This window comes from Spodoptera frugiperda, chromosome 20, assembly GCF_023101765.2.
Source record: "Spodoptera frugiperda isolate SF20-4 chromosome 20, AGI-APGP_CSIRO_Sfru_2.0, whole genome shotgun sequence".
In the NCBI taxonomy this organism is placed as follows: domain Eukaryota; kingdom Metazoa; phylum Arthropoda; class Insecta; order Lepidoptera; family Noctuidae; genus Spodoptera; species Spodoptera frugiperda.
In genome coordinates, this window is record NC_064231.1 from 12,972,663 (window position 1) to 13,000,022 (window position 27,360).

General features: G+C 35.3%; 1 protein-coding gene across 5 annotated transcripts in view; it reads left to right on the forward strand.

Moving 5' to 3' along the window:
* LOC118282190 (glutamate receptor-interacting protein 2) overlaps positions 1–27,360 on the forward strand; it is a 284,034-nt gene that overhangs the window by 70,315 nt on the left and 186,359 nt on the right. For all 5 annotated transcript variants that reach the window (XM_050701450.1, XM_050701453.1, XM_050701454.1 and 2 more), the window contains one exon: positions 20,706–20,910. In XM_050701450.1, the coding sequence (XP_050557407.1) occupies positions 20,805–20,910 (106 nt within the window). In that variant the 5' untranslated portion in view covers positions 20,706–20,804. The remainder of the gene's footprint in view (positions 1–20,705; positions 20,911–27,360) is intronic.

The following is a 27,360-nucleotide window of genomic DNA, read 5'->3' on the forward strand; positions in this document are numbered from 1 at the left end:
TAGAGTATTGATTAGTTTGGGCGGCCTGTTCTACGAGGTTGTCCGATCAGTTTCAAACCATGCTAGGGGTTTACAATCAAGAGCGGCGTGTACGATGCACTAATGCTTGCTTCCCTTCAAATAGAGCTTCAATAATGTTTATGATATTATGTATACAAACGTTATAGATCTGAATAAGCATTCATGAAAAAGGCGTAAAAGAAATATATTTGAATATTGTATCTAAGGCAATCCATCTCGTTTATTTTTCTCAAGGGTATAACTTTTTAGCTTATTTTTATTCCTTATTGTATATAAATGTTGCTTTACGAATATTCCTCTTGTTTACATAATATAAATGTTTTTTTTTTTTTATAATAAATCGCCATCCGACTAATAAAATGTTTGGTCGTCTTTAACCCCGTTGAAATAATTATAAATATGGTGTAGTTTTTATTTTTATTAATTAATGCTATAACTATAAATCATTGTTAATCATGAATGTTATAAACGAAATATTTCTGAGAGTACTGTGTCATATCGTATCGTGGCAATCTACACTTTTTAATTATAGTCGTATTATTTTGTATCATTAACATAGTATTTATTCAATTAATTTAATTAAGGGAAGAATGCATTTCACCGTATGAGTGCAGATTATTTACTAATTAATTATATTATTTGTTCATTGGGAATACCTTAATTAAACGTATTATTAGTTTAATTTACTTTGAAATTATAACATTGTGTATCTCTTTTTTGTAAAATAATGAGTTAACTTTAGAACAAACAATAACAATGCTTAGATAAAACGAATCAAAGTTTAGGAGTACAAATAAGTCATTTCAAAGTAAAAATGTACCTAGAAGTAGTATTTGTTTCCGTAAGAAAATAAAATACGTGTCTAATATTTTAAAATTTTCTACAAGATGGACATTAAAATAAAAATTAGTTGTCTACCCTATTGCATTATGAGAAAAAGCCTTAATGATACGTCATCAAAGCACCTTTTGCGAAGGCAGCGGACATTATCAAACAATAAAGATTAAAAAAAAAACCTAGCCATCTAACCCTTCGGAGCTGCGGACTATCTAGCGGGTTTACCGGGGCTCCGGTTCGAAAAGCAGGAGTAGGAACGGGGTGGTTTTTAGTCAGTAAGAGTCTGACACTCTCGCCTCGCCCAAGGCGAGAGAAGCCATTGGATGATTTTCACACCTCAAAAAAAAAAACTAACCCTTGAACTAATCCCACCTCTAAATAACAATAATAATTAACAACAAGCATAATAAATGTTAATGCCGATAAACATAATACTATCAGTTTGGAGGAGGAAATTACATTCCGATACTATCTCCTGTGGGTCCCTCATTCATTATCTATATTGGAGGTCGTAGCGGTTTGATTATGACAATGAAGTGATTTTCATATAACTGATATTGTTATTATAGTGCTTTGTCTATAGGTGACGGTTAAGATGTTACTCGTATATTGTATGGTTTTGGGGTAGTTTAGTTTGGGACATTTTATGGCGAATTGGCTTAACCTCTTGTCTGTCGGTATATAACACACAATAGAAAATACATTGTGTCTCGCGTAGATCTGCGTTACTACGTGTTAAATTAAGTTTTTTTTCAAGGGGGAGATTCATTCAATGACTTCTTCCGCCTTGAGCGAAGTGAGAGGGAATGTCAGACTCTTACTGACTAAAAAGCACCCCGTTCCTGCTCCTGCTCCTGCTTCTAGAGCCGGTGTCTCGGTAAACCCGCGGTAAGTTCTCACCTTGAGGATGGATGTAGCTACGAATAATATCTGCCCTTCTGTTAGTGGTTTGTAACAAAATTTGCTTTATAATAATATGCGAAAAGTTTAGGTTAGAATTCCAATCATATGGATACGACCTTTAAACCTTCAAGTAAAGTACCTGCAAACGCACCTGTGACTCCTCAGGTGTTGTGAGTATAAAAAATGGGCAGCACTGATCGCTTATTATCTAGTGACCAGTCTGCTAATTTCTCTTCGTATTCCCACAATATTTCAGTAGTTCCTATTATTTAAGAAAGTAGTTGAACACTGCCAAATTAATGAAATTAAATTTAATTAAAAATTTTATGCTACCGAATTATTTCAACTTAATCTTTAACACATCGAACCATCAACCAACACTATCCACCCACAAAATCTTCACAATTTATCAAAAATCTATTTTCGGCTACTAGTTAATTTCATTATCGGCGGCCGTAAATACACATAAACTCCGTGGGAGGGCGCCACTCGAAAGTAATTATAAATTATAATAATGTATACGCGTTTGATGTGACGAAAACAGATGGTGACGTGGCGTGGTGACTGATAAAGGTAAAACTGTCATCCCTAACTGGGGTTACAGAATTTAATAAATTAATTATCAAGTTATTGTTTTATTATTACTAGAGTATAAGGTCAGACGGTGTGATTATAACTTTGTGTTTGATCATTATTCATTAAGTTTGTTCTTTAAAGTACGTTTCGTTTTTATTTTCTGGCAACAGGTGGGACAGGACTGGTGTAATAGGAATGTATCGACTTCTTCTCAGATAACCTTACTATGTACTTTAAAATGGCAAGTAGTGACGAATAATAATAAATATGAAGTTACATAGTAAATGCAGTCTTAAGGACAGTCAAGAACCATGGTCTATTTATTTGTCATAGTAGACATTAGTCATTGCTGGACAGTCAATAGGGTAGTAGACAGGGTATGACAAATTAAAAATCTAAAATTCCGTCGGTTAGACAATTATAAAATTTTAAACACGTATATTTTATAATGCAATATAATATTATAAGGTTTTTATATAATGTAATATAATATTATAAGGGGGGAAAATCATACAATGACTTTTTCCGTATTGGAACTATTAAGCTCCATCTCATCATCTGTGGTCTGGCTCTTTGAGGCGCGTGCCATATGCACGGGTCTGGTTCTGGTCGGGCGGCAAACTACCATCCTTGCTTGCCGTCTGTGTAGACCACACTCACGGTTGCCGGAGATCGTCTTGCGATCCCGGACGCCCGGAACGAACCCCAACGATGGTTTACAATAGACATAGGGAAAACCTTAAAACAAGCTTTACTGGTCCCACATCAAAAACTATGTAACAATATATAGGTATAATCAATCAATAATAACATAATAAGTTCCCGACTCACTGTCATCCTAATCGTGTAATCTGATACTAGCGATGAAGGGTTACAATGAGGGTCGATTGTAATTATTATTGACAATATCGAATATTTCGTACCTCCGGCTTATAATAGAAGGCATCGTGTTACATCGGTAATATTGTTGCTTGAGTAGTTACAGTATCAAGTACTTCTAATTGACTTGAAGCTTATAGAGATTATGTTACCTGGAAATATTTAGTTTTTCTTTTTTATGGAATAGCAAATGAGTAGACGTGTCACCTGATGGTAAGAGATCACATTTATCTTGTTGGTAAGGTAATCTTGTGTTCTGTTATTTATTTGGACAATCAGTAGTTGTTATATTGAAGGTTTCATCTAAAGTATAAATGGTGCTGCAATAATAATATTACTAAATGCATAATGTTTAAAAACTAATAGAAAATTCTTTATTATAATCTTAACGCATGTGTTTACTGTTGTGGTTATATTCTTTCTTTTCAGAAACTATCCATTTTAATTTCTTCCATGAATTTTTTGAATGTCTATCTATAGCTGAAAAACATAAAACAAATCCGAAAATTTAATCAAAAAAAAAATAATAAAAAAACGCTCTATTAAAGGAAGAAAATTCCACCGAGTCAGTACCAGTCCCAATAAATCGGTGTAGAATTTTCGCAATCAAAATATTTTTCAACGCGACCGCACATCGACCGAGGAATGCCGCGGGAGACGGCGAATGATTTATTTTAATCGATTGTTTACCGCGGGAAATCTGTTGGCTAAATCGTTTTATGCGATGTAATAAAATTGATAAAAACGTGAGTAATGGATGTAAGGTGTGTTGTTTTATGTGCTTTGTTACTGTAATGCTTGAGTTCGTATCTGAGGTCAGCTAAAGTAATAATGGAAAATAAATTAGATGATGCAGTTCAGTGTTGAAGGTGGTGAAATAAGCTGGAAGACTTGATATTTCAATAGAGCTATCTAAGTCTTATATTTTACTCTTTTAAAAAATACATGTTTACAAATTAATCACCGAATATTTAAATGTTAATTTTTTAATGTTTCATTTAAACCTTCATTTTTTACACGTAAGCATAGTTTTAATTTTATCAATTAATTACTATCCCTCCCTTATCTAACGAAATTTTGGATTTGTATTTCAATCAAAAAACATAATAAATGCCTTTCATTCAATTTGCTTTTTTCCCTTCCCTAATATAAGAGAAAACAGTGCGACACTACATAAGCACGCTTAAACACCCAAACGCAATATAATTTTAAGTGATTAAAATTAAAGCAAACACGTCGAAAATTCTCACAACAGTTTCATTCAGCTCTGAGACACCTCGAGTAGGTACTACGTGAGCAGCACTAGTATGCATAATGTGATCATTAGTGTAACGCGTTACTGTTGCACGTGGGTGGGATTCAGATTGCTGTAGATGGGTAATGCTGGAACCTCAGCTAAATAGCATTATTGGTGTTGCAATGTGGAATAAATTTGAGCTTATTAAGTTGTTCCTTTTATATGCGTAAAACGTTCACTGTAAATAAATGAAGGGTTGCAAGTAAGAGGTGATTATTGAGTTCATTTTTACGTCATCTTAATTGTGTAAACTTTTCAATTTTACTTTGTCCTTTTATTATTATCTTTTGCCGCGGCTCCGCCTGCGTATTGGTTGCTTTTCGTATAACCATTTATATGTTGTATTAGAACTTGTCAGTGAACCACGTCAGTTTAAAAACTTGCATATCATAATTGTATATGTACAATATTATACAGTACCCGAGTTCTGCACATATTTATGTAATCTCAGTTCCCAATTTAGTATGCGATTATGCTATGTAACAACAACTTTACTTGTTTTATACCAAAAAAAAACATGCTCATTTAATTTCATCATCAACAAAACCGCATAAAGAAACATTTTGTACAAAAATAACCAGAATTAGGACACAGGATGGACATAGGACAACCACTCAACTCCCCAGGAACATAAAAGGCCCAAGTGTCCTGTAGTATTTGCAGTAACACAAAGTTTCCCTACAGTACGAACTAATCTAGTACAGTCGTGATGTCGTCTATTTAAGAGCACCGTTTGGCTTGAAGCCAACTCGACATGAATCATGCGCTCTGCTGTCAATGAAATATAATCCGATCATTTCGTTAAGTGACTTGTTACATTATCCTCGAGTCAAATTGACGCATTTTGAAATGTAACACAACGGACGGTGTGTTTTTGATTACTGTTCAATGGTTATGTTTAATGTCATCTGTTAGTTGTGATTTTAAGTGGTATTGGGTGTTAAGTTATGGATGTTCTTGAGTGATTTGTTCTTCCTGATTGGGGATTGTGGTTTTGCAAGATTTACTGTATGATCGTAAATGTATAAGTTTCTAAACATGATTTTTCTGACTAATGACAAAAGGCCATATTATATCATTTTTAAACCGTTGCCCTACTCTAGGATTTTTCTTGTGTTGTGGGTGCGTTTACAAACATAAAATTTCACATACACATGACACTTAGACAACAGTAACTTTGTGGATCACACAAAGATTGCTCCGTGGAATTGATTCCGCTACACGTTGACGGCAAAGTTGCCCAGCCATTGCACCAATCGTGCAGTCAATCTTACCCGTAACTTTACTCGCCAAGTCTACTTCTGGAAAAAAATACGTGCCATTAAGTCTTTTGAAAGTTATTGCACTTTAAAACTAAAATTAGGTTAAAGTCATTCACAATTTGAGAGACATAAATTGCAGTAGTCAGCTATATATCTATTCAGCTGCACAGATGCTGTGGTCCCATCCAGAGCAGTTAGGTTTCTGTGGACCAGTTTATACGACACGTTTTAACTAGCAGGAACTATATTTGAATAGGTAGTATTTAATCCTATTAAATTATTATGCTTGGCGACAATGGCCAAGCTTGGCGATCATGGCCAAGCTTGGCGGCTTTGGCCAAGCTTGGCGACTATGGCCAAGCTTGGCTACCATGGCCAGGCTTGGCGACCATGGCCAAGTTTGGCGACCATGGCCAAGCTTGGCGACAGTGGCCAAGGTTGGCGGCTTTGGCCAAGTTTGGCGGCTATGGCCAAGGTTTGGCCGGCTACTTTGGCCAAGCTTGGTGACCATGGCCAAGCTTAGCGACAATGGCCAAGCTTGGCGACCATACTTGGCGGCTATGGCCAAGCTTGGTGGCTGTGGACACCATGGCCAAACTTGGAGCACATGGCTAAGCTTGAAGATTATCATACGACGAAAAAAAGACCTATTCATAAAACCTTCAAAAAGTCAAGAATCCAGAATCAAAATGGTGCTCGGTATTACAAGTTAGCTCTAAGTAATTTTGAATAATTTTCTCTACTACTGGCTCAATTCCAACACATGAATCACTAACTTTGATTTCAAGCAATCTGTTACAATTAACAAATCCTGACTTAACATTTTTATTACAATATCAACCTTATTATCTGAGACTTAATGTCTGTTCTTGTTTACGTTGAAGCTAATGTCTGCATAACTAGCAATTTCACTCGGGTTTCCAGGATTTGAAACGTTCTCGCTCACAAGTATTAGCTTTCAAATTATGCTCTTTGTATGGTATATTAAAATGTTTTGCTGAAGAAAATTTTCAAGCTATTTTGTTTAATGAATGTTTTGGGTTGTTTGTGTTATACGTATGTTTCTTTTTAGTCAAAATTGTTAGTTGGAAACTTTAATACAGCTACTGTTTTTTCTCTTACTATAAGTTCACGTTTTAGAAATCTTCTTTTTGTTGTTAAACAGGAACAAAGCGTCTTTTCGTTGATCATTTTATTTATCTATTATAGCTTTTGCCCGCGACTTCGTTCGCGTGGAATAGTGACTTCCGGCAAATTTTTGGTTTTAACCACATAGTTCCCGATCTCGCGGGATCTCTTCAAAAATGAGATGTGGAAGATATTCCAGGGAACTCTTCAAAAATCAACATAATGAGCTCTGCGTTTGAATTTAATAGATGTATACTCACTTAGGGCATTGAAAAAATAGTTTAAAAACGGACTTAAACTAACTTAAAACTAAAGAAAGCTACGAATTACGAATTTATAACAATTAAAAAAGAAACTATATTACAACCTATCCTCTATGCTATAATAACCAAGCTTAAACTAAATAATTTAAAAGAAACGACTTAAATCTAATCTAATTAAAAAAAAAATTAGACTTACAATTTTATTAAAAAAACTAACTACAGTAACTACTAATAATCGATATCAAACTAAACCTACGTTAAATAGTTTAACCAAAAAACCAGGAAAACCCAACAAATAAACTTATTAATTGACAAATACAACGAAACCAATTTAGAATATACGAAACAGCAGGACCACTACAGACAAATAATCATACGACTGATAATACACTTTTTCTACGATAGTACCGAAGCGCTCGGCCGATACCCAACCAAATGAATGTAACGAAACCATAGCGCGATCTATTTCGATCCCAACGCCATCTATCGAGGATAAAGACAACTTGGATTATTTATTTATACTCCGTTCGGGCATTTTCTTTGTACTAAAAGTTTAATTATATTGATATTATTTTTTTCATACCTTTTTACTATTTATTTACTTTTTTCGATGAATTAAAACAATAACATGAACCGAAGTCGTGTAACGATCGACATAGAATTATCTATACTCCGTTAGAGCATTTTCTTTGTACTAAATGTTTTATTATATTGATATTATTTTTTTCATACCTTTTTACTATTTATTTACTTTTTTTCGATAAATTAAAACAATAACATGAACCGAAGTCGTGTAACGATCGACATAGAATTATTTATAAATAATTTATTTCTTATTTTTATTTTTTGATTTTTGAAATAAAAATATATCTATGTCCTTTCTAAGGTTCTAAACTATATCTGTACCAAATTTCAACCAAATCCGTCAAATAGTTGCGGAGATTAATGGTATAAGCATAGAATGTTCGACGTGATTCTTTAATTTGACATAACTTTTTTATTTATGAACCGATTGACATGAAACAAACACTAAATGTAAATTTAAGCATCCCACAATATATTCGTGAAAACCGCATCCAACTCGGATCAGCCGTTTCTGAGATTAGCGCGCACAGACGAACAGACAAACAGACAAACAGACAAACAGACAAACAGACAAAAAAAAAGTTAATTACATTTTTGGGTTCGACATCGACATAACAATAACCCCTGCTATTTTTTTTATTTTTATTTTCAATGTACAGACAGCACTTTTCTACGATTTTATTATATGTATAGACTACTTTTTGCATTTTTAGACCTTTGAATGCTAACAGTGGCAGTGAATATTAAACAAAATGTTCATACAAAAATAAACTATGCGTACAATATTCATATTAGAAATAACATGTGATATGCATGAATGATGTCCCATAATATAAACAAATTAGTCAGTAATTTTGCTGTTGTGTAAACAGTAACGCAGTTGTGTTTACCTAATTATAACGTAAATGTTAATCCTTCTAATATATGAGGGTCCTCTCAAAATAAATGACACATCATAATAATTTTAATTATACCGAGAATTTGAGAGAGATGATGAACTGTTTTCAAATCTTTTTTTGGTTAGGTCACTTTTATTGTAATGTGAATAATGGATGGATTTGCAAGGTAAAATAGTGAACTTTTTCATTTAAAAAAAAAACTTATTACTTTTTTTCCTTCAACTATCGTAATTGCGATTTTTTGGGTTCGATCTTAGCGATTTGATGAAATTTGCTAATATTGAATTTTTCTTACACAAAACCGATATGTGATATACCAATGACATGCAACTTTAAGTAAGCAAAAATAAATTATGTTAAAAAATATGTTGATACTAGCTTCTACCAGCGGCTTCGCTCGCGGTCCCGTGGGATAAAAAGTGTCCTATGTATTATTCCAGATCATAACTTGCCCCTGTTCCAAATTGCATCCCGATGCCTTCAGTAATTTTGACATTTACAATATTAGTAAGATTGACGATCGCTGGTGCCATCTTGCTTTGACATCAAAACAAAAGGTCTCTTCCATCCAACTCTCATTTCACACCATCAACACATTCTTTATCATCGCCCCTCCACATGTGGGTGCGTTTATGTCGGTCTTTATCATCAACTGACAGCAGCGGACGATTAGCGTGAAATCATTAAATTTTCAACCGTCCCTCCCGGCTCTAATACAGCTTTATCTGTCCTCAGTAGCAACATCAACTGAAGCTACAAATTTTACTACCGATCCGTTTTTTATGGATGTTATAATTTTTATTATAATATCTTTTTATATAATTATTATTATTCCTTTTAAAATTATTTTATGCTGCTGTTTATAGAATTATATTCGGTTTTAAAGATGCTTTGAAGAGTTTTATAGGGATAGGAATTGTTTTATGTTTACGTTCTTTGGTCAGTGAGCTTGCTTAAATTATTTTAATACTTACACACATATTTTCTAGGAAAATATTTCGGGAGTAACGGTAAAACAATCGACGATCGATGCACTTGGTTTCGTTTAAAAGGAAACATTTGCTATGCACTCATGATTGCATAATAGTAGTAGCATCTTAATTCTCAATCTACCTGATCCCCGGTTTCCCAACCACCCCTTAATTTCCTAGCCCCCAAGCGGCACCGGACTTATAACGCTTCCGGCGTTTTGGGTGTCCATGGGCGACGGCGATTGCTTATCATCAAGTGATCCGTCTGTTCATTTTCGTCGTTCGTCTCTTTAGGGGCACTCTCTTGCTAGAGAGTATTCTTGTACCTACCATTCTTACCCCTTTAACGCGCAGTTACTTCACCAACAAATTAAGTTAGCCACCATAACCTAGATCGATTTACAGTCTCCAAGCAATAAAAATGTTACCAAGAAAGATGGTGGAAATAAAATTTTAAGCGATAGTTAGTGTTTAACAGGTTCAAGTAATTGAGGTGTAGATCGTAAAATTTCACTTCAGTCTGGATTACGACTTGGATGAAAGGAAAGGCTTGCTGCGGAATAAATGGACCCGAACGAGAATCCCGGTGAAGCGCTAAGATAGGTAGTATTATACAATTTAATTTCACTGCAAATTAGTAAACGCTTTTCAAGACCGAAGTCAATAGAACAGATTAATTGATTCGTTGTTAGTTACTCGCAAATAGTTTGAATGATAGTTTGATATTGGGACGTTTAGAAATTTACATTTAAATTGCTACAACAAGTATTCGTCTACTATTTTATGAAATAATCGCGTGTGTTTCAATAACAGTTGACCTCGATTTTCATATTCTACTCAACTATTTCAGAAAAGTTTCACGTCTGATATTGATCTCTATTACGTCCATACTTTTATTGTGCACAGTGAAATTATTTGAGTATTTTTTTTCAAGTAATAGCTTTTTATAACAACTATCGTGAGACATACTATATTAACTAAAAATCACGGTTTACTCACGTAAAGTAATGGAGAAAAGCTCTACTAGTTTCGAGTCATAGAGGGATTCTTCATCATTAACAGCGTGCGCAGACGCAGCGAAGTCGCGCGCAGCCAATAGACAGCGCGAGGGTCCTTCTGTGGCTCGAAACTAGTAGAGCTTTTCTCTATTAATTTACACGTGCTTACACCGTGATTTTTAGTTAGGTAATGGTTTAATCAATCTTACTGGATTACTGCAGTGAAAGTATGTATGAATATGCTACAAAAACGTGTTTCAAATGATTATAATTTTCTTATTTAACCTCAATAGTATACTTCTATCTGCCTGTTCCCAGTTAACAGATGCGTTTACTAAACTTTGTCCAACTTTACAAATTTGTCTCAGCGGGCAATTATAAGTTTCGTTTTTACCTTGACGCCAGTTAATAACTGTGTTTTACTTTAAACTCTTACCTACAGTAGCGTTGGTAACCGCGAATAATTTTCTTGTCAGAAACATTTTGTCTTTATAATTGGTACCTACGTCAGCAATTAGGAAGAAATTCATGAATTAGTCTTTAATTTTATATCTTGTTCTTCTTCTTCTTCTTCTTTCTACAGCCCATTACATCCACTGCAGGATATAGGCCTCCTCCAATGCACTCCATACACTTCGGTCTTTTGCCTTCCTTCTCCACATCGGACCTGCGGCTTTCGCGATATCATCGCTCCAGCGAGCTAGCGGTTTCCCTCGGTTCCTGTGGCCCGATCTTGGTCTCCAGTCAAGCACCTTTTGGCTCCATCTTCCGTCCTCCCTACGGCTTATGTGCCCGGCCCATTTCCACTTAAGCGAGGCTACTCTTTGAGCTATGTCGGTGAGTTTTGTTCTCCTTCTGATCTCGGTGTTCCTGATCCTGTCTCTCAGTGATACACCTAACATAGCTCGTTCCATAGCTCGCTGTGCCACCTTAAGTTTTTCCATGGCTTCCACTGTGAGGGTCCAGGTTTCACAACCGTACGTCATCACGGGGAGGACGCATTGGTCGTACACTCTCCGCTTTAGGCTCATAGGCAGTTTCTCTTTCAGGACATCCTCCAGTTTATTGAAGGCTGCCCATCCTAGCCTGATCCGCCGCTTTATCTCTTCCTTTTGAGCATTTTTATCGAGGGAGAGCATTTGACCTAGGTAAATGTAGTGTGGAACTCGCTGTATTTTTTGCCCATTTACCTCAATATGATCCACACCGTCCTGGGTCATAAATTGGGTTTTATTGATATTCATTTTTAGGCCGATTTTACACGAGGCTTGCTGCAAGTCCTCGAGCATACTTTGAAGATCTTCTACAGAGGTGGCTATAATAGCAATATCGTCAGCAAACCTTAAATGTGTTAATTTCCCTCCGTTTATATTTATGCCTTTGTTGGACCAATCTATTGTGCGAAACATATCCTCCAGTGCCGATGTGAACAATTTTGGCGAGATGGTGTCACCCTGTCTTACACCACGAGACATTTTAATTGGGTCTGTCAACTCATGCAGGCTTATTTGTAGGGTAGCCTTGCTGTATATGTCTTTGATGACTTGAACATATCGATCGTCCACGTTGGATCGCTTGAGTGCATGAAATACAGCCCAATGTTCCACTGAATCGAATGCCTTCTCATAATCAACAAACCCTACGTGCACCGATAAGTTGTACTCCCTACATTTCTCGAACAGCTGCCTCATGGTGAAGATGTGATCAATTGTTGAAAATTTGGACCGGAACCCAGCCTGTTCTACTGGCTGCGCAGCATCTAGGCGATTGGCAAGTCTTGCACACACTACTTTGGTGAAAAGTTTATATATGTGGCCTAAGATACATATGGGCCTGTAGTTTGCGATTTTAGCCTTATCTCCTTTTTTATGAATTAAGGTCCCTATGGCGTTTTTCCATTCATCCGGAGTAACTCCCTCGTGGATAACTTTGTTAAATAGGACCTGTAATTGTTTGAGTATAGCCTTGCCACCGTACTTTAAAAGCTCACTTGTAATTCCATCTTCCCCTGGGGTCTTTCCTGACTTCATTTTCTTCAGAGCATTTTTTATCTCATATATGCTTATGTCTGGCAAGTCCTCAGTGAGATGACGAATAAGCTTGGCTCTTGGATCAGAGTTCGATGGTATCAGTTCCTCGGTCTGACTGGAGTACAGTTTGTGATAAAATTCCTCCACAGCTCTGAGTATAGCTGGTCTTTCGGTTACTGTGGTTCCGTCCTCCTTTGTTATTTTATGTATCTGGGCATTTCCTTTTTGCAACTTTCTTCTGAACACTTTTGGGCCGCGATATTTCTCTATAGTGTCTTTAATGATGTTATAGTTGTTCTTCCTAACGTCATGCCGATAGAAGTTCTAATTAATTTATTAAGATGGTTAATTTCTTGTAACGATTGTTGAGGAGTAAGGTTTCTTCTTTCAATAAGTTCCTTTGTAGAATCACTGAGAATCGTGCCATATTTCCCTCTTCGACTCGGTTTTTTCATCGCCTTAGCTACATCTGTTATCGCCTCATTGATGTTTTTACTAATTTCGTTCACTGTCTGGCCCAGGGGTAAAGTTTCAAACTTGCGTTCTAGCTTTTCCTCGAACACTTGTCTCTGATCTTCAATTGAACGATAGTCCCATCTTTTCGGCTTGTTGTAGCATAATGTTCTACGCTCCTTCCTTAGGTCGAGTTTGATCTTCCCTCTTACGATTCTATGGTCACTTCCAGCAGTAATTCGATTTAGAACCTCTACGTCCAGAAACATGTGCTTTTTGTTAGACAGGATATAATCATACTCGTTCAGAAGGCCATCTGGGTGTCTCCATGTCCATTTGTTTTGGGGCTTTTTCTTGTAGAAGGTATTCATGGCGTACAAGTTTTGGCTTTTTAGGAAATGAACTAGCATTTCACCCCTTTCATTGCGCTTTCCAAGCCCATAATTCCCGATACAGTTCTCTTCCTCCGATCTTTCTCCTATTCTGGCATTAAAGTCGCCCATGATGATAGTGAAATGGCAGTAGTCCTGCTCGGTAGCTTTTTTGATGTCATCGTAGAAGGTTTCTACCTCCGTATCGTTATAGCTCATTGTTGGTGCGTAGGCTTGGATGACTTTAAGCTTGTATCGCTTGTTTATGGATAATGTCGCGTAGATAACCCTATCTGAGATGTATCCAGTCGATACTAATCTATTTGCCATGGATCTGTGAATAATTAGGCCTACTCCTCCTTCAGATTTGTCGTTATCTTTGCCCTTATAGTAAAACAAGTGTCCAGAGTTCAACTTAAAAAGGCCTTCTCCTCTCCAACGAGTTTCACACAATCCAAAAATGTGCCAATTTATTTTATTGAGCACTTGACTTTCTAGCTCAACTAGTATATCTTGTTACTCGTTTTTAATATAATGTATGGAGTAAACTCATCCTACCAAAAATTATTGAAATAGGCCCAGTATTTAAGCCAAAAAGTGCAATATCTCTTTGAGCTAATCTGGATACTTTACAAATATAGAATTGCAACAGTCGCGCCACATGTACGCGTAATATATTCCTAAACAACACAATCAAGCTATTCACACAAAATACTTGATTTATTTAATATTCGAACATGTATACTCAATCAAACCTTCCAATATTCACAAGAACACCATTACATCGATTTGATTGAGTACCTATTTGAGAAATTTTAAAGCAATCCGTAGCTAATAACTTCAACATTGTAAATCTCCACGAAAATTAGGCAAATTCGTTTCCCATAAAAATGGAGAACGTCTCATTTTGTCGTAAATCATTTTACGGAGACATGAATTTAATGAAAAGGAATATTTCCCATCCAGATATTATTTGAGCACTTGTGGATCCCAATTGAGTGGTGAGGACGCTAATGATCGGAGGAAGTTGTCGATAAATTACGATCGAGATAAGGGAAGGCCATTTAATGAGAATTAATAAACAATTGCTGCTTCAGGCTGCGGTCGGATCATTGATTGCTGATGTTGGGATCAGGATTTGCTGGATATCAGAAGGCGCATTCTAAGGCCAGCATATCTGCTTATACATCTATAGTATTACTTGCTGTCCCTACAAAATAAATACGTCAAGTTTTCATAGTAAACTTGCTTGTTTAAGAACGAAAATTTCCAAACTCGATACTTTACGAAGCTTTGAAATCTAAAAAACAGCAAAACTGTGAAGAGACCGATTATTATCAACATTCAAGTAGCTTCTGCAAGCGACTTCACCCGCGTTCCCGTGAATTAAGAAGTATTCTATCACCTAAGTCAGCATACCCTGTTTATCTACCAAATTTTGCCAAAACCCGTTCAGTAGCTTCCGCGTTAAACAAACTTTCAAAATAATTCCCGTAATAAAAGTGTGAATTTCTCTAACACCCACAACATAACAACTTTACAGCCAACAAACCATTTCTCGTTCTCCTTCCTAGCTTCATAATTAAAATAATAATAGAAAAAAAGGTTCACAATAGAGGTCCGTTGCCTAGCAACGCTAATCCGGTTGACCGCGCGCCCCGCTGTAACGAGAGCACACCAGTTAACTGATTACCTCTGCTCTCTCTAACTTGAGTTACGTTGTTAGTACCCGTTATACTGTACCTAGTACAAATTGTGTAAGCTTAGGATGTTTTAGATATTCTTCGTTTATTTTTTTTGTCTAATAATTATTGGTGTCGTAGTGGCCCGGAGGTTTAAGACGCCCGCTTCTCATGCATGAGAGTGCTGGTTCAAAACCTACCAATAGCAAGTACCAATGTGACTTTTTCCGAGTTATAATTAGTTTTTAAGATTATTTAGACAACACTGACAAACAGAGAACATGGTGAGGAAACCAGGGCTTATAATCTCTAATTATAAGTCTGAAATCGCCAACCCGCATTGAGCAAGCGTGGTGATTCATTCTCGAACCTTATCCGTGTGAGAAGAGGCCTTTAGTCAGCAGTAGCTATTGGTAGGTATTGTATACCTATATTAAAATATCTTCATATTTCAAAATCTCATGATTTCCGAAAAATATCTAAAAATCTCACAATATTTTGTACACAAGTAATTATTGTGTTAGATATTCATTTAATTTCTTAAGTACAAGTAAACTACACAAACAAAATTTTACCAAAAATATGTACTTATTAACAAAATAATTGAACTGATTTGCTTTTACACAAAACCATTATTTATCAATTAATTAGAATACTTAAAAAAACGCTATTAACAAAGACTGCTGAGTTTCATCAAAGATATTTCGTCAAGTACCTAAAATCTATAAACAAATTGGTACCAATTATTATCTAGACCGACTCGCAACTAACGAGAGAAGCAAATTCGAATGTAAATTGTATTATTTTAATGGAACGTCACAATTAGAGGAAAGTAAAAGAAAATGGAAGACCTTTTATTAAATCTGATTTGCGGGATCGTTAATGTTTTTGTACGAATAAAGTAAATTGTATACTTAAATGAAATAAAATGTGAAGTAATATTATGAATGGTTTTCACAAAGAATATACTTACGCATTATTTTTCTTATTTAGCCTTTTTCTACCGCTAGAGTGAAAGGCCTCCTTCAATTTTTGTCATCTGTTTTGGTCTTGAGCAATATCCGTCCATTTCGTGCCAGCTGTTCGTTTGATATCATCATACCAACGCATAGTAGTGCTGCGTCTGTAGTAGCAGTAGATACAGTTCTAGTCTAGTCTTCCTTGTGTGCGTTTTTCGCCCCGCGGTGTCCACTCTATCACGACCAGCCCACTCCCACTTATGTTTCGCAATATGCTGTGTGATGTCCTTGACTTTACTCTGTTGTCTTGGCCACTGGTTCCTTTCACGATCTCTCAATGTAACACCTCAATTTCCTCTCTACCACTCTTTGGGCTACTTAGAGTTTTTGAAGAATATCTTTTATAAATCCCCAAGTGTCGGCACCGTATGTGAGGACTGGTCGTATATGCGAGCCTTATGTTTAGCAGTGATGTTTATACGGAAGGCGAACTCGAGTATGGCGTAGGCCGCTTCAGGCCAATTTTATATGTCTATCAATTTAGGCGTACCTAAATAAAACACGAATCTTTTTTATTTTTTCCATATTAGGTTAAGTTCTAAGTATTTACCCTTGAATAACCTTCTTTGGTCTAAAAATATTAAGCTCTTGTAACCTCAAAAGTATACAATTTCACTTATAATGAGCAGTTTCTATATTAATATTTCCTGTTTTCACAGTTCGTAGTTTAAAGGTTTCAGAATCCAATGAAATTTCGATTGTTTTATCGATTACCATAATTATTATGTACTCGAGACCTTATCGAATCGAGAAGCAGTAATCAAAATGGTTAAAATTGTCTACTGATATTATTTCTGTAATTAGGTTAAAAAATTAAAGCTTTAATGGAAACCGCCTTTAAATTTTTATGCCACCTCTATTTATTGTTTCTAAAATCTACTCCGATGTCGGAAAAATGCTGTGCTGAAAACCGCTCATGTTATGCTGAATGTCGAAAACAAGCCAAACGCGTAATAATCGCGCAGAAACATGCATACTTACAGGTCAAACTAAACCTGCTTATTTTTATCCTCTTAAACTTTTTTCACGGAAAAAAAAAAACAAACTAATAATTATTTACCTGACCCCTAACTAGATGCATTGGAAAGATTCTAAATCAACTAACATTATGCTACGATCTTAAAAATATAAACAACGTAAAACATATGAGAGGCTTTCTGTCCTTTAATTTGGATCCTTCCAGAATATTCCATCCGTGTAATACCGACCGGGCCGCCAGTAACTAATAATTTCGGTCTACACAAAATCATTGTTATTTGAACAGTTTTCTCTTTGGCAACGTTAGTAGGGGAGTATTTTCATACATCACTATGATTCTGCATTGTTACACCCGGCTGATCTTCGACTTTACTTTGTTCGACTCGGGTAAGTCCGGCCGAATAGGGATTCGGCTTATAATAATCGACTAATATTTTTTTATCGATTCGATAGTGTTTGTTGGGTTCCGTGTTCGAAAATATTATTTTGTTGCCGCAGTTGCTAATAATTGGGCTTGTTACATTCATGCGTTTATTATTCATTTTGATATTGGTAGTTTTGTAATTCAATATGATATTTTTTTTCAATACTCAATACTCAATACTTTATTGCATGCCATAATGTGTACATAAAAACAGTTGGTATGTTAAACATAGAATCAATTATGGACCCTGTCGGGCACAGCAAAGTGGATTTTTACAATTTATTTAATTACATTTGCTTTTATGTTTGGAAAAGTGTTTCAATGTATGCGCTCAGTTAATACTTTTTTATGAATTGTGTAAATGATTGCAATATTATTCGTCATACATATTTCATGTTTATTTTCTCAGAGGAAATTATAAATACTTTTTTCAGTAGTATTAAGAGATAAAGTCGATACAATGAAGGAAGGAACCATCGATAAAAACATCCCAACTCTACTCTCATACATATCTCAAAGCCGTTCGATTTTGCAAGTCACTGAAAGTGGGGTAAATAAAAAAGAAAGCTTGAATATTTCTCAGAAAAAGCATATTGGGTATGATCACCCATAAATACATAAAAAATGAAGGCAACCATAGTCAATTATTATACGTACGTTTATTTGACAGCAAAAGTTATTGAAGTTCGAATAATCTTCATGAATTTCCTTACGTGGGATTAGATTGTCAGACATTCTTAGATACCTACGTTAAAATAAAAAAAACTTAGAATATGATATTTATGTTTACATTTATTGTAAGATCGTGTTTGTATGGAATTCCGAATCATTAAAGGGAACCTTCAAGCCTTTAGTTTTCTTTACCCCCTGAATTGTTTAAAGTCAAGTAATATTTCCAAGTCTAAAAATCCTATGTTGAAAACCGCATCAAAATCGATTCAGCCAAACGCGAGATGATCGCACAAAAATAAAAATAAATATACATATAGGTAAAACAAAACCTATTTTTTTAGTCTGTTAAAATTGTATGCTAATATTGAGAATTTTCAAGATGGGTTTTTGCTGAAATTTGCTGAATGCATTGTTCTGAAAGTTTGAACTACGCTCATCGCTCATTTCAATTGATCTGTAGACATTATTTTACATAATACAGTGACTTCATAAAGTATTGAAATCGACCTCTATAATCGACAATGCCAATTGACATATTTTCGTTTAAAAGAAATAATCGAACTATTCCACTATTTTCCAGCAGATAAGGCTGCTTTTTCATCAGAGATGTGCTATGCAGCTATGCTCCGAAAACGTACTAGCTAAGCTGTGAAACTATGTGATTGTTTCCACCGATACTAAGTCATGTAACTGTGCAAAGAAGATGCGCAGCTCGAGTAGGCGATTTATTGATAGTTGGGAAGCCATCCATAGCATCTTTCCATATAAAAAATATAGCACACACTTAGCCGAGTCCGTTTCCACCAATGCTAAGCTATGTGTACCAATGAATGTGTTTGGTGGAAGCCAAACGCATCCACAGCAACGTAGCGTAGTACATCTCTGATCGAAAAGCCCCCTAACTCTCAACATTGTATTTAATAATCGCATTGACGCAGAAATACAATCTGCCCTTGATTTCATCCAAATAACCTTTATTCCCGATATGCTCATTCATCACGCTTTGATTTATGAATAATTTATTTACAAAGTCATTTTATATTCATGGAAGTATGTCGGAGCCATTAAAAAGTAGATGTTTGTGCTCCATTGTATTCAAGGAACCGTGACGTGTCTGATCGACGGGTTGTAGTGACCCGTGTCTTTGGACAGGCCAAACGATTACTATTTATGCTATCGGAATGCAATTTGTTCATTTAGGTTTGATATTATTGAAATTGGTAATCAGAAGTGGTAATAATAGTTGACAAAAAAGGTTATGTTATAAAATTAAGATTTTCATTTTCGAAATATTTAATAGGACTCATTCTAATATATTTGTATGCTTTATTACTTAAATAATAAACATTTTTATTATATGGTTTGATTTCTTACCTGTTTGGGTCAAATTTATTAACTTTACCCCTTTCATGACGACAGATCAATCTGATTTTTGGACACACTCTTAATTTTGATACCTGGGTTAGGAATTAAAGAGTTGTAGGGGAATCCGAAATTGGGAAGGGGGTAATTGGGCTTCCAGTAATCTCACTCATACAACGCGAGCATTGTTTCACGTCGGTTCTTTGTAAGGCCGTGGTTTGTCTCCGGTCGAGCCGGCCCATTCGTCACGAAACATGGCTCTCCCACACTTTGACATTGAGATTGTATTTGTTATTCCATTAATAATAATCCGTTAAGAACTTACCAGTGTAGTATGAACTCGCCTACGTAGTTAAACGACCCATTTCTCTGACTTGACATTTTCTAAGTTACGTAGGATGATCATTTCTAGTTCACCGTGTTACTATATTAGCTTCATCCCTTATTTATTTCAGCAGATTTACTCTGGTATAACTGACATAACTAATTCTATTTTTATCACACGTTTAAGGTTAATATATTCTGAACATGAATTACGAAAATGTTAAATAAGTATTATTTATTAATAAAGAGTGGAGTGTTACAAAGTTAATATTTCAACGGAATTATTCATCATCGCAATTATACGTCATAAAATAAATTCGGATATTTAAAAAATGCTCTTTTGTCGCGTCGCGGCGGCGTTCTTTACGATGACAACCACTGTTCACTTTTATTGCAACTTTACTCTTGTCTCACTTTGTTCAGTTAAGTCTTGCTTTCGTGTAAATAAATATGAAAATGGTTGTTGAATGCGTTTACTCAACAAACATTTAAATATAATTTATTGATACACAAAACAATACTCGTGCATCACAACAAAAGTCTGAAAAGTAATACAATTATTGAGATGATCACGACCATCAAAATAATACAATTCTTTCCTATGAAGTTTTCCCTTATCCTCTATGGATTGCTACGAGAATATTTTTTCCTTTTCCCCATTAATCTATGAAGTGCATTAGTTTGTAAGTTTCGATGCTTGTGTATAAGATCACGGAGTTCATTTCTCCAAAAACAATAAACAAATTGTGATGGAATTTTCTTTTGTTTCAGATAATCCGGATTTGGAGTGACAGTGTGTGTGTGACAAAATGTTTTAGTGACGTGTTGTACTGAATAGTGTTCAGTGTTGTGTACAAATATGTTGTCAAGATGAAGCTGTGGAAGAGTCTCAAGATCTCTATAGGAAGTCGCAGTGACCCCAAGAATTACTCCCAAGACTTGCCACAATGGGGTGGCCAAGGATATGAGTTGGATGGTGAGTTTAATTCTACAAATTATCCCCCTTCCCAGTCTTCCCAATCCCTAATTCCATTAAATGACTCTGAGTATAACGGTAAGTTGAGTTTTCATAACTCTCAGATTAGCCATGTGATTGGTAACTAATGGTGTCGGGTATATAGCCCCATATATTGTCTTAATACGAATAAGAACCGTAATGAATACAAATAAGAATCAAGTTTTGATAGCGATAAGAAAAACGGCATGCATATTAAATTATCTCGTAAAAAAAAGATTACACCAAACAAAAACATAATAAAATGTATAACAACAAAAACAATTTAATCTGGACACAATGTAAACAGATTAAGTGGATAACGCGTTATAAACCCCGCTTATAAATATAAAGCCAGTTATAAAGCTACATACGAGTAACATACAACATACAAAATATCGCCGCCCTTTGTACATTTTGGTCAAATCTCAATTTTTTCTCGTCCCTTTTTAGGGTCATATACAGTCACCCTTCACTCAACTTTGAATGAAAATGGATTGAACAACATTTTGGAATCTCAATTTGTTTTGTTTTTTACGTTATTCGGAATGTGTGTGTCGCACTATGATCTTTCTTGTTTTGTTTGTAGAAATCTCCTGAAAGCAATATGCTGATTGGATGCTTTTATGTTCATAATAAATGTTTTTGTTATTTAAAACATTATAAAGTCATAAAAAATATAAAACTGTATATCCCAATCTTCCTAATTCCCGATTATCCAACAACCCGTAAATTCCTAAAGTGACCGGCAACGCACTTGTAACAGCTCTGGTGTTTCGAGTGTCCATGAGCGGCGGCAATTGCTTACCATCAGGTGATCCGTTTGCTCATTTACTGGCTTAGACCATAAAAAACTCTATAACCCATTTTTTTATTATACCACACCAAATAAATCGTTTCACTATAAAAAATTATTTATATGTCGCTCTACATTTTGGTAAAAACTGTATAAAACTGTGATGAATACTTTTTTAGTTATACAAGTCCGCAGAGTAAAAATTCTTGCTGCATACCAACTTCGATCATAAAAATGTTAGCTCTAAAAACGGCTACAAAAATATTTTAGTTTCATATAGGTACCATATATCTCAATCTATATCATTCTAGTGAAATTTTTCCATGAATTTCCAAAAGTTTTAAACTATTTAAAAATCAATTTCGCTAACCCTCCACACTGGGACATTGTACCGAAGAAAAGTTTTTTCTCGTAATTTTTAATCAACGGGTTATCTCCGGCGCGACATCAAAGCAAATATTTCGGTTTCATAGTCAAGGTAATTGGGAAAAACGGCTGTTTATAAAATTCCCTCGTCGTAATGTTTTTAATTATATTTTTTATGAAGGGCAACCAGCCCTTCGTTATGGCAGATAAGCACTTTATGTATATTGATGAGAAGGGGACGAAGGATATTTGTGTTTCATAATTACGACCTTACGTAAATTTTGTTTGTTGCAAATTTCGAGATCAAAGCGACAGTACAAATGACTGATATTGAACAACTTTACTTGAGCTCGAAGTAGGTCAAAGATAGAAAGAACAGCGCTCAGTGCATTTTTTCCGCTAGAGCAACTATTGAGAACTTTCTCGAAGCATTGTCTACAGAGGTCCATCAGACGTAAGTTGATTCTCCAACTTTGATTTTTATAACGATGCTTTCAACTGTAGTACAAATTAAAGTAAATAACTCACCATCCCACACTGGCAGTATATTCAACATCACTGGAGATTCGATTACCTTTAAAGGAAAATGAAAAAAAAAGAACAAATTATCAGTACATACAAAATGAGCCTCTAGCATGGCTTGAAACTAGTCGAATTCCTCGTCAAACAGTTATGTGAGGAAAAACTCTTGTCAATTATGATATTAATTTAAAGTCTTTCGTTATATTTTTAAAACGTTCCATGTCAAGAGAAAATACAACATAAGAGTCAGTTGCTAGTCCTTTACAAAATGTTATTTGCTTGAATTTTCGTATTTGTGTTTTGTAAAGTGTCGCTTTGCTGTCTGTCAAAGAACTTTTGAAAGTAATATCAAAGGCCCAGGATGCGAGCGGCTCAAATAAAAGAAGTTTACGTACAATAGAAGTGAAATACAACTGCTCACTGGACAGGATTCATAGCTTTGTCTAAAAAGAACCACAAAATGTACCTCTGAAATGCATTTAAACTTAGGAGTAGTTTTTTAAAGGCTTATGCGTAAGTATTATGTGTCTTTCAACATTACTTCTTTTTCATTAGAACTTAAAACGGGATATTTACCATGTTTATTGCAACAGTTGCAAGTTGCGACTGTTGCAAGCGCCATGATCACGAATGAACTGATCATCCGTTCATCATCATCAAAATCGAAAAAACATGGTAAATATCCCGTTTTAAGTTCTAATGATATTATTATTACTAGTGACCATGTCAGTTTAAAAACTTATACTTCTTTTTCGCCAAAACAGAATAGACTTTTCAGAATAGTAATATTCTGTTCTTTTTTTTTGAAATTTAGACCTTATATAGACGAAATAACAAGAAAATTTTGCAATACACGAAGCTAATTTAAAATATGAAGCCAAAAATACATTTGAAGAATCCAATAGTGTCCCTGTCCGTGCTAAACTCGACGTCGGCCAAGTATGCAATGATTTGGCAATTCCGCTCAAGACTCTCTTTTGAATATTCTCCTATATTGTGAACTGAGTTTGCGAATTTAAAATAACAGAATGCAATTTTCATTTTTTGAATATTTCCCTTTTTTGGACACGAAATTTCTTTGAAGTGAAATTGTAGATACAATTTTTTTACAAACTATACAATCTATAATATTGTGTACTCATATAAAATGTACATACATTCATTCATTGATATATGCACATTCTAGTTGATGCAACACCAATCTGTCTCTTTTACTAAATTGTATTCCGAACCAATACGACCTTCAAACCTTCAAGAAAAGAGAGTATTTCTTTGTAAGTGGCTAACAACGTACCTGTACCTCCTTTGGTGTTGCGGGTGACAATGAGCGACGCTGATTGCTTACCATCAGGTGACCCCTTTGCTCGTTTGCCTCCTATTCCATAAAAATACCAATTACTGATTGCGTTGCATTATTAAAATTACTAGCAAAATTGAATACAACTTTACTATACATAATATTCAATCCTTAGAGGATAACAATCCTGATATAGCGATAGTACGTCTCTAAAGTGCCTCATCAGCTCCTTTGGTAATTAGTACATTTGCAGTAATAGATGCACACACGTCATCTCGACGTAATCGCAAGCTCGACAATTAACAAATCCATTACGTGCTCGCCGGTGCTGCCATCTTGTATTGTTTAAGAACTTGTTTTACTGTTGTTAACAGTTAAATGCGGTGTGCAAGTAAAGTTAGATGTTAGAATAGAAATGTTTCATTTGTATTTCCTATCTTTTGTAGGTTTGTGTCACTGAACTCTTAAATGGTTTGACTGATTTTGATAATTTTCGTCCTGTAGTCTGAAATTTGTTATCAGCTATAGGAATATTTGTACTCATAATGGCATATAGAATATGTTGCCTAAATCTGTTCTGTTCTTTTCCAGCATCTTTTATTAATGTATGCCTCATAATAATATGTAAGTTTTCAAATAAATTTATCCTTGCCGATGATTTAATGTTTAAAATTTTGTCAAGCGAGCAAGATATACAAATAAATCCAATGATAAAATCCTGTACATTACACACTAAAAAACGCTACTTAACGTCTACATTTATAAACATTCACGGTTACTTATCTTGATGTGAACATTGAAGTCCCTTCCTTCGTCCAAACAATGGGTTATAGCATGACAATAAGCAATGTCAAAAGGTCATTGACATCTGACTGACTTTGTTTCTTATATGTATACAAAATATAGGGGACGTGTAACCTACTTACATCAACAGGAAGACCAACAAGAGGGGCGAGTGGACTCGCGTGACACAGTTTTGGGTTAAGAATTTTGATCGACACGATATAAAACGAAAATAATTTTGTTTAAAAAGAACATAAAAAATAATTAAAGGGTGGAACTAAGTAAAATTTAATATTTATGCAACCATGAACTTTAGAAGTCTTTTGTAAATAAGAATGTTCTTTTTCTATTATTTTCCCCCATAAAATATCAACATATCCAACACCAAAATAAATAAAGAACCAAATAAAAATATGTAAATAAAAAATGATCCCCCCGTTAGTCTCATTCTGCCCCCAAAAATCAAAAAGGTCCGACATTACCATAACAAAATGAGGTACACTTTAACTGAATCTCCCAGTTTCTTAATTAAGATCCCACTCGGTAACATTTTCGGGACAAGCGACAAAAGGAGGCTCACAAAGGATGATTTGTTTTCGTCTCGAGTTTATTTTTTGTGGGGAAACACGTAAAAAATTGCAAGGGAACTCGACCAGAATGACTTGGTGTTGCGTCAAGTGAATTTAATTGCTCAACAACGGATTTTTGATGAAGTACTCCCACGTGCTTAACTGAGGATCCAGGGTTAATTTGTGGGAGGAGAATTGTGAGTAATACATCTTGTTCACTTATTTAGCGATGACAAACTGAATATTTTTTTGGAATTGTACGAGTATTCTTGGCACTCCTTTAAAAAACTCTGCAGATTCAAATGTCAGGGTGACGTTTACGTGAGTAAAATGCTGAATGAATTTAGCCCGTATAACATTATCCAAAACTCGCTTTCAATCAATCAAACAGCTTGAAAATAAGATTGCATCTTGAGTGAAGTTTTACAATACGGGTCCTAATGCAAATACGCAAGTAATCCTAACGATCATAATTACTTGAGAGATTATGCCTTTAATACTAATGAGATTTTCGACCACTTAGCAAAAGAGGATTTGCAAGAGAAATGATAAATAAATACAACAAGAGCCTTGGGAAGTTTTTTAACAAAAATTTGCCGAGTAAGATGAATTGGGAGTATCTAGAACAATTTGGAGCTCGGCCAAATGATGTTGAAATGAAAAACTCTCCTAATGAAAGAGCATGCATGAGAACGTTAAGTAATGCTGGCGAGCCGGCAGAGCTCTGCATGGGGACGTTACTGGGATACTTATTTGAAGGGACATTTTGCTTGAAATAAGATCAGAATATTATGGGACGGTACAGTTTTTGTAGTAATTATAAACTTAGAGACTAGACTTCTGAAATTTACATACATACATACATAACCTCACGCCTGTCTTGTTTGGGGATAGGCAGAGACAATGGAACGCCAATTGCTACGAACCTTACATAACTCTTTCGCTTCTAAAATTTACTTGGATAAAGTAAAAAAATACTGATTCTTTATTCTCATACACATGAAGTGTATCAAGTAAAACCTTATCGATCATAAGTCGATCAGCAAAATGATACAAAAATATAGCACTGCAAATAATCAATAATAATATTCGATAACCTTGTACGGCATGAACGCATTACATCAATTTCCATTTACAAAGACCCTAAAATGAACCCTGTATTTTGGAAACGTTTACAGGTACACGAATATAATTATTGGATCCCCTGGATTTTGCATTAAGCCATTCTTCATTCTGACACCAGTCGTTAGCATAAATTTCACGAGATAAAAAGGGCATACAATTTCTGTATAGTAAACATGAACTTGTTGTACACAAACTTTGCGTTTAAAGGGTTATTTTATTTTGTAGTGGTGATGCCTAACTAACGGTGAAGGTAAACATCGTAAGGAAATTTGGACATATGAGTTTGAATTGTTGGTTTGGAATAACCAATCTGGCTTGAGCAAGCCTTTTTTTTTATGGTGAAACCTTCAAAATGCGCCTAACTTTTTGGGGATAAAAGACTAGGGAGTGTGGGATTTTTACCTCGCTAAAACCACCCTGGTGGCTACCCTCAACCCCTGTAAGGGGCACCGGGTCCTCTTAATAGACCTACTCCGGAGCCCCATGGTGCAACGCCTGTTACGGCACATCCCTAGGGAGACGCGTGCCTCCCCTGAGCCTTACTATGCAAGTTGCACGGCAACACGTGGCCACTGTGCTGCCGTTTTCCATGGGGTGGCTTGAGCAAACCTAGTGATAGTCCAACTCGCATTGAGCAAGCGTGGTGATTAATGCTTAAACCTTCTCGGCAATTATGATAATATCTGAAATTGTGTTTAAAAATTTGTAGGATAACCTCAGAGTATGACAGTTTTGAAGATAATAAAATGAATTTATTTTATGCACCACGTCAGTTACCCTACCAACGTTCATCTATTAGACTTACTACCTCTTTTGTCAATCTTATCCTTGTACATTCTCCTTTGCTTTTGAGGTTCCTTATCCTTCTACTGTTACATTGCCAGAATACTTGTGTTACTAAGACACAGTTACCTTATAGCTGTATCCTATCTGTGTTGCATTTGTTGCCTTAGGACGTTTCAGTAAGATACAAT